General features: G+C 40.4%; 1 protein-coding gene across 4 annotated transcripts in view; it reads left to right on the top strand.

The window, feature by feature from the left end:
* CLNS1A (chloride nucleotide-sensitive channel 1A) overlaps nucleotides 1–9,240 on the top strand; it is a 48,467-nt gene that overhangs the window by 20,391 nt on the left and 18,836 nt on the right. For 2 of the 4 annotated variants that reach the window (XM_059411569.1, XM_059411545.1), the window contains exons 6-7: nucleotides 2,186–2,275; nucleotides 5,615–6,372. In XM_059411569.1, the coding sequence (XP_059267552.1) occupies nucleotides 2,186–2,253 (68 nt within the window). In that variant the 3' untranslated portion in view covers nucleotides 2,254–2,275; nucleotides 5,615–6,372. Of the gene's footprint in view, nucleotides 1–2,185; nucleotides 2,276–4,117; nucleotides 4,422–5,614; nucleotides 6,373–9,240 lie in introns of those variants that run through there. The other 2 variants (XM_059411554.1, XM_059411561.1) reach the window with 2 other exon arrangements.

Raw genomic sequence — 9,240 nt, 5'->3', positions numbered from 1 at the left:
AAGATTTTATTTATTTATTTATTTGACAGAGAGAAATCACAAGTAGATGGAGAGGCAGGCAGAGAGAGAGAGAGAGGGAAGCAGGCTCCCTGCTGAGCAGAGAGCCCAGTGCGGGACTCGATCCCAGGACCCTGAGATCATGACCTGAGCCGAAGGCAGCGGCTTAACCCACTGAGCCACCCAGGCGCCCCTTGAAAGCTTTTTAAAAGAATTTTAGTGTTCTGCCTGGGTCAATGAGAATGTGAAGTGAGGAACTTTTAATTTGATTGTAGTTTCAGAAGATGATCCTGGCTGTGATATGGAGCATTGATTGCAGAGGGAAATACTGGAGGATAGAAGAGAAACTCTGGTTTTTTTTTTTTTTTTTAAGATTTTATTTATTTGAGAGAGAGAGAATGTACATGAGTCAGGGGAAGGGCAAAGAAGCAGACTCCCTGCTGAGCGGGGAGCCTGTTGTGGGGCTCGATCCCAGGGCCCAGGACCCTGGGATCATGACCCAAGCCAAAGGCAGACACTTAACTGACTGAGCCACCCAGGCGTCCCAAAAAGAAACTGTTAAGTAAGTTATGATTTAAATTAGATGAGAGATCATGGCCTGCATTTGTTACTGGGAGTGAATGTCAAAGACTTAACAGATTTGAGAGATGTTTAAGAGCGCTAAGCAGTGTAAGTTAGAGATGTGGGTAGGGGTCTCTGAATTGGACAGGTGAGAGTTATCCTTTCGTAAATGTTTGGGAAGAGAAACCTTTTTTTTTCTTTTCTTTTCTTTTTTTTTTTTTAAGTAGGCTCTGCTCCTAGTGTGGGGCTTGAACTCTCAACCCCGAGTCCCATGCTCTACCAACTGAACCAGTTAGGTGCCCCAAGAAAGCATTTCTTTTCTTTTCTTTTTTTTAAAAACATTTTATTTATTTGACACAGAGAGAGAGAGAGATCTCAAGTAGGCAGAGGGTCAGGCACAGTGTAGGGGGAAGCAGGCTCCCCAACGAGCAGGGAGCCTGATGTGGGGCTCAGTCCCAGGGCTCTGAGACCATGACCCAAGCTGAAGGCAGAGGCTTAACCTCTGAGCCACCCAGGCCCCCGAGAAGCATTTCTATGTGGAAAGATGATAACTTAATTTTAGATATGTGTTATATTTGCATGCTCTGCTGCATGTCCAGGTGGAGTATGGGTTGGGGCTCAGGCAGAAGCCTGTTGTGGGTTAAGAGTTGAAGGTCAATGGGAGGTGCCAAAGTGGAGAAAGCAGTTCTAAACAGCTCTTTCCAGAGGGCTTTTTTCCCTTGTCTCTCCCTAAACACACACACACACACACACACACACACTTTTTTTCCTCATGAAATGAGCAAAACAGATAAGCAAGAACCTCACTCTACTTATTTTGTCTTTTCTCAGAATTAGGTCATCAATTTTGGGAGGATAGGACTTTTATACCTTTAAAAATAAAAATAATGGGGCACGTGCATGGCTCAGTTGGTATAGCGTCTACCTTTGGCTCAAGGTGTGATCTCTGGGTCATGGGATCGAGCCCTGCATCGGGCTCCCCACTCAGCAGGAAGTCTGCTTTTCTCTCTCCCTCTACCCCTCCCCTCCACCGTCTTTCTTCTTTGCTCTCAAATAAAATCTCAATAATAATAATGATGATGAGGGCGCCTGGGTGGCTCAGTGGGTTATGCCGCTGCCTTCGGCTCAGGTCATGATCTCCGGGTCCTGGGATCGAGTCCCGCATCGGGCTCTCTGCTCGGCAGGGAGCCTGCTTCCCTCTCTCTCTCTCTCTGCCTGCCTATCCATCTACTTGTGATTTCTCTCTGTCAAATAAATAAATAAAATATTTAAAAAAAAAAATAATAATGATGATGATAATGTCACATAGTAAATACCCAGCACAGTTCTGTGAAGAGTGAACACTTGATGCGTAGTACATTCAAAACTTATCCAATGTCTTTTTAATGTTGAGGTTGAGAATTTATAAAGTAAATGTTACATGTACAGGTGGCATTTTTCTTTTTTGGTTTATTCCTTGTTACTTTTTCAGAAGAGAAAGAAATAGCAATTGTGACCAACAGAGGGCACTAGCTTCCTTCTGGTTGATGAATAGGTTGACCCTTTACCTATCTGAAGAGCTCAGTAGACTGTTGCTCAGCAGTTGATTTTTTTTGTGGTTTTTCTTTCTTGTTGTTCTTTTTTTTAGATGGGATGGAGGTTGACACTACACCAACGGTTGCTGGACAGTTTGAGGATGCAGATGTTGATCACTGAAAATGATTTATGCTGCTGTGGGGTGAGTAGTTATATTTTCTTCTTCTCATTGAACTTGAAAATCATGTGAAATAATTTTTATTTTCAGGAGAACTCTGTATAATTAGCAGTTTAGGAAAATGTTAGTTATCTGTTTCTGAAATTATTTGTGAAATTAGTGTTTTTTTCCTCCTAAGGAATCAAGGTCTGCAAACAGCAATGTTCACGTTAACATTTACACTTACCACATGTTAAGTGCTATGCTAGACAGTGGTAGGCATTGAGGCATGGAAGAATAAGACACACCCATCCTCAGTGAACTCAGGAGGAGGACATTAGCCTGTTATTCAGAAATGGGCTCCCTAGTTGGCTCAGGTGGGAGCTGCAAAGCCTGAAATCACCTCCTGCTCTGCTCTTGAGTCATCTTTTCCCACTTGTGGTATTTGAAATCTTAATACATTCATCAGAAGACACAAAGCAGCTATTTGCTGCAACTCACTGCTATTCAATTTAGGGAGGAAGTAGTAGTAATTCCAAACTGTATCTAAGCCTTTAATTTAATCATAATATTTTATTATTATTTATTTGAGAGAGAGAAAAAGAGCAAGAACAGGAGAGGGGTATAAAGGAAGAGGGAGAAGCAGACTTGCTGCTGAGCAGGGAGCCCAATGTGGGGCTCAGTTCTAGGGCCTTAGGATCATGACCTGAGCTGAAGGCAATCACTTAACCAACTGAGCCACCCAAACATTCCTAATTTCATTATAATCTTGTATTGGCTTCCCGCCTTTGTAAAATAATGGAGGACCAAGGTCCTGGGCACCTTAGTGTTCAAGACCAGTTTGTCAAACCATAAGTCCATGAACATTTGTCCAAAAGCTATCATTTTCCGAAGTTGCTTCATTTCTGCTTTCTTATTTTACTTTTATTTAGCCTTTTTTTTTTTTTAGATTTTTAAAAAAAATTTATTTGTCAGAGAGAGAGAGCACAAGCAGGCATAGTGGCAGGCAGAAGCAGAGGGAGACATAGGCTCCCTGCTGAGCAAGGATCCTCTGGTGGGACTCCCATCTCGAGACCCTGAGATCATGACCCGAGCTGCAGCGGCTTAACCAACTGAGCCACCCAGGCGCCCCTCATTTCTTTCTTTCTTTCTTTCTTTCTTTTTTTTTTAAAAAATTTTATTTATTTATTTGAGAGAGAGAGTGTGAGAATGGAGAGGTCAGAGGAAGCGCAGACTCCCCGCCGAACAGGGAGCCTGACGTAGGACTCGGTCCCAGGACTCCAGGATCATGACCTGAGCCAAAGGCAGTTGCTCAACCAACTGAGCCACCCAGGTGCCCCTCATTTCTGCTTTCTTGACTGACATAAAAGCTCACAGCCAGTTTTCCCTGACACGTTCTTGTGAGCTTTGCTATCCCTGACTTTGCTGCAAGTTACCCTGAGAAATAAATTGTCCTTTGCCAGATTGAGTATCAACTGTATGTTTGATAATAACTAAAGGTCATGTTCATGTCCTTTAGAGCTCTAAGACTAGTAATCCTAGTTGGCCTTCATGAGCTATTTTTACTTTGTTAAAATTGTTGTCCATCTTTCCCCTCTATAGTGTTCTCCTCTTCTGACCTGGTAGCATTTTCTTGAGTACCGACTGTCTTCCAGTCTTATGTTACTTATGCCCAGATCCTTTAATTTAAAGCATATAGTAATAGTTTGGCAAGATTTATGTATTTTGGCTTGACTCTTAACACTACTGTGAGTCATCCAGTTGGGTTGTGAGATCCCTCCTTTTTCTAAGTTCCATTTTATCTTCCAGATTGTTGCCATTGTGAACGTAACATTTCTTCTTACTCTAACCATGAAAAATGATGATGAATCTCTGTTTTCCTCGCAGGTGCTGCCAGTGGAACTATCAGAAAATATCTCTTAGAGTTCTGTGATTTATATTTCTTCTTTAAATACTTAATTTTTATTTCTACAGCATTTATTTCTGTAAGTGTAGCCATTTAGTCTAAAACCTGCATTGTGGGGCGCCTGGGGGGCTCAGTGGGTTGGGCCGCTGCCTTCGGCTCGGGTCATGGTCTCAGGGTCCTGGGATCGAGTCCCGCATCGGGCTCTCTGCTCGGCGGGGAGCCTGCTTCCTCCTCTCTCTCTCTGCCTGCCTCTCTGCCTACTTGTGGTCTCTCTCTGTCAAGTAAATAAATAAAATCTTTAAAAAAAAAGAAAAAAAAAAATAAAACCTGCATTGTCTCCTCTGCAGTTGCTAAAATTATGTGTTCATACTGCTGCAGCTCTATTAGCTTTAATTTTCAGATCTCACAGTTCCAGATATCAGTACTTCATTATTACACTGTATGGGAAATCTTTTGGTGCCAACTTAAGTCTTCTTCCCTTCTCACTTTCCTGCTTATCATGTTCTTTATAGCATGTTGACTTTTTCAGTTCGGTAATATGTAGTAATTTTCATTGAAACTGGAAAAAGATTTTTTGATCTTCTGCCTTTTACATATTTCTTCTTGAAAAATAGATTATTCAGAGAATATGCACCACTGCATTAATAAGGATTCTGAGAAACTCATCTGTTGTGTCAGTAATGGTTATACAAATGAGATATTACTGCAGTTACTGGTGAGAATTCTTAGGATTCCTTGTAATGTAATTTTGTAGTGAAATAATCATAAAATAACCACAAACTTCCTAATGAGCTGATGATTTGTTTTCCATTCATTTTGTGCTACAGTTGGAGCAGAGAGCTATTTTATTCATAAAATTTATACAAGTTCTTCATCTGGATAATTGACCTGAATTCCAAACAGTGTCTTTAAATTTTCAATCATTTAAAATTGTTTTTGCCTTTAAGGAATGGAATAATTAGACTGTTTATGCAACCATTAATGATTTCAAGATAGTGGAACTAGGACCTCTCAGTGCATGAGATGGGGTGGAGTCAAGGCACAGGAGTGGTAGAATCACAGCTCTACCATATAACAGCTTCTGTGCCTTTGGACAGTCCTCAGTTTCCTCCTTTGAAAATGGGGTTGATAAACTACCTGGCAGGATTGTTGCAAAGACTAAGATATAGATCTGTGTTCTCTGGCACTCTTGACTGGGCATCCAATAAATAATAGGTATTATTGGGGCACCTGGGTGGCTCAGTGTGTTAAGCCGCTGCCTTCGGCTCAGGTCATGATCTCAGGGTCCTGGGATCGAGTCCCGCATCGGGCTCTCTGCTTAGCAGGGAGCCTGCTTCCTCCTCTCTCTCTCTCTCTGCCTGCATCTCTGCCTACTTGTGATCTCTCTCTGTCAAATAAATAAATAAAATCTTAAAAAAAAAAAAGAACTGTTTAATAATAGGTATTATTAAAAACACTGTAAATCTTATGTTTTTCAGATTCTGCTTATAACTAGGAAAGAACTTGGTGCCTCTTCTACTATGGAGTGGGTGTTGATGGAAGTCTTTTTCCTTCTCCAAAATTTACCTGAACCAGTTCTTTTTTGAGACAGACTATACCTGTCACCAGCAGAAGAAACTATGACCTTTATTAACAAAGGTGAATTAACTTAACCAAGAGAGTATTTGTAGTTTATCATCTACCCCAAAATTCCTGTGCATAGGTACCCTCAGAGTAGGCCTTTGGTTCCAGCTTTCACTATATGCATCTTCTGTAACCTGGTAGGCCTACCTGGTAAGAATGTGCAGACACTTGAAGATGTAGGTAGACTGGATGGGAAGGAGGGAGGCTGAATCTAAGGTAAACCCTTTTAGAGCCTAAGGATCCCATTACCCCTTAAAAAGAAAGACAAAGAGATCTCAGAGAAATCTTGGCTTCTGCTCGTTCTTCACGGTGAGGGTCTCTTTACTAATTTGGGACCCAGATTAATTCGTTCAGGCATCTTTAGGAAGCTTCTTGGGGAAATTTTGTAGCCACATGAAATACCATAACATGGATGCTTCTGACTACCCTTTTATTCCTTTCACCATGTTTCACCAGTCTGTTTTGTTATAACCTCTTAGGTTATATCCTTTTATTTCTAACCTCTTAGGTAAGTTTCCATAACAAGTGAAATTGGGATGAAGTCATCAGAGTGCTTCAATGATAATTGTTTTGTCTTTGTAATAGTTTAACAAATAAATCTAGGTTTTCTATATTATTGTGCTCTCATTCTTGACTGAACCACTAATGAGAAAAAAAAATTTTTTTAAGTAAGACTGTCAAAAAACGAGAGTCTTATTGGTTTATTTTTATTTGACTTTTGAGAATATGAACAAGAAGTGAGTAAGAAAATGCATGGTTAGAGTTTTTAGAGGCAAATTTTTAGTAGGGCAAGGATATAATACATTTCAAGGGATTTCTGCTTCTTTCACTTAGATCAGGAATAATTTCTTACAATTCTCAATTTTTAATTTTCACAGAGACCAGGGTATTTGTAAGGTTGATTTGTAGTTGCAAATTTATACTTGGACTTTCTGTACCATTATATGACTTTTAAAAATATGGTTAGAAAAGCTATTCAGAATCACTTGGCTAATAAGTGACTAAAAGAACACATGTCCAGTGTTCTTTTCAGCAGTTTCACTTGGTTTCTGTCATCCTTCACGGTAGACTGAAAAAAAGCTGATTATCCTTTTTCTGACTAGACTCTCAGAAATACTGAATTTGTTACAATAGGCAAGAAAAGGGCCACTTGGAAACTGAAGTTGACTGAGGCCTTCTCTGTATCATCCGTTGTGTTGGATTCTTTATATACATATACATATAACATTCTTTTTTTTTATTTTTTTAAGATTTTTATTTATTTATTTGGCAGACAGAGATCACAAGTAGGCAGAAGAGGCAGGCAGAGAGAGAGGAGTAAGCAGGCTCCCCACTGAGCAGAGAGCCCGATGTGGGGCTTCATCCCAGGACTCTGGGATCGTGACCTGAGCTGAAGGCAGAGGCTTTAACCCACTGAGCCACCCAAGTGCCCCTACATAGAACATTCTTAATTGTCTTATGAAGTATAGGTGCTTTTATTATCCTGTTTTAAAGATGAGGAAACTATGGAAAGTGCTAAAATAACACTTAAGGTCATCTACATAGTGAGCTGTGATTTTTAATTTAGTGAGCTGTGCTCCAAAATAACATATAGCCTTACCATCTGTCAGCAGTAGCAAGGAAACAAATTCTCTCTTAACTGCAGGATTTTGTTAAAATTTCAGCGAACAGCACAGGAAGTTCCCAAATTTATCTGCTCTCAGTCTCAGCAGCATTCATATTCTATCCTGGACATTTACCTCTTCTTAGGTAAGCAGTCGGGGTATTCTCATTGACTAATCTTAGAAATTCCATTTAGGTCCTTTTTTAAAGTCATAGAAACTTGTCATCATGACTTTTGGTGAAGTAATAAAGTGCTCTGATAATATTGAAAAAATGTTGAAGAGATTCTGTGCACTGTTTCCTACAGGCACTGCATGGTCAGCTTGGTATTATGGGTAATGCAGTCATCTAAGATGAAGGAGACCAAGCATCTAGTTCTGGCTTGTCAGCCAAGGTATTTAAACCTCTCTGGACCTGTTTCCTCATCTGTAAAATGAGGCAACTAGACAAATGACTTTCAGAGATTTAGCTGTAACATTCTATAATATTAGTTGTGCCTATAACTGAGAAAATAGGTGAAAAAGAAAGATCAGGTCAGACTTCATAAAAATGAAATTCATAATGCTCAGCCAAGCCAACATTTCTTTTTTATTTTTTAAAGATTTTATTTATTTATCAGAGGGGAGGGGAGAGAGCGAGCACAGGCAGACAGAATGGCAGGCAGAGGCAGAGGGAGAAGCAGGCTCCCTGCCCAGCAAGGAGCCCGATGTGGGACTTGATCCCAGAACGCTGGGATAATGACCTGAGCCGAAGGCAGCCGTCCAACCGAGCCACCCAGGTGTCCCAAGCCAACATTTCTTGATTCTATCTGAGCTTAATTTTAATGTTACTGTAATGATTTTCTTCCTAATTCTTGATGTAGAGGAAATTTAAAGAAAAGCCATGGAGATTTTCCCCCATAATGTGAGCCATCTAAACTGTCCATAAAAGCTAGTGTTAGTAGTTATCTGTTCTAAATTCTGTTGTTTAAAAAATGTGTTCAGGGACGCCTGGGTGGCCCAGTTGGTTGGACGACTGCCTTCGGCTCAGGTCATGATCCCGGAGTCCCAGGATCGAGTCCCGCATAGGGCTCCCAGTTCCACGGGGAGTCTGCTTCTCTCTCTGACCTTCTCCTTGCTCATGTTCTCTCTCACTCTCTCTCTCTCAAATAAATAAGTAAAATCTTTAAAAAAAAAAAAAAAAAGTGTTCATAGGAGCATCTGGCTGGCTTAGTTGGTAGAGCATAAAATTTTTACATAAAAAGATTATATAAAATCTTAAAAATAAAATAAAAAATATATTCATTAAAATGATCTCAGTGAGTTTTCTCCTCCCTTAGATCAATTTGTCAGATATTAATACTTTTCAAATAAGCTTGTTTAAATCTATGTACATTGGTGTATTTTGAAATCTTGTTAGGATCTTTGTCAGTACTGGTAAAGATGAGAGATGATGCATAGATAGATGGTCATGGTATCTAGCCTTTTACTTTTAGAGGAAAACAAGTGTGATTACTCATTGTTCAGAGAGATACTAGATTTTTAAAGTTATTATTTATTTATTTCCAGAGAGAAAGCGTGAGATCATTGGCGTGTGGGTGGGGCAGAGTAGAGTGGGGAAAGAGTATCTCTAGCAGACTCCAAGCTGAGCATGGAGCCATTCATCCGGCTCAATCCCATGATCCCAGTAAAGAGTTTCAGCTTACCCAACAGAGCCACCCAGGTGCTCCTTAAGATTTATTTATTAGAGAGAGAAAGAGTGCAAGAGGATGAGGAGGGAGAGGGGCAGAGGAAGAGAGAATCTCAAGCAGACTCACCACTGAGAGTGGAGCCTGTGGTGGTGGTGGTGGGGCTTTATTTCATGACTCATGAGATCATGACCTAAACTGAAATCATGAGCT

This window comes from Mustela nigripes, chromosome 1 (assembly GCF_022355385.1).
Source record: "Mustela nigripes isolate SB6536 chromosome 1, MUSNIG.SB6536, whole genome shotgun sequence".
NCBI lineage: Eukaryota > Metazoa > Chordata > Mammalia > Carnivora > Mustelidae > Mustela > Mustela nigripes.
The sequence above is the reverse complement of the archived record's forward strand: the minus strand, read 5'-3'. Positions and strand labels throughout refer to the sequence as shown.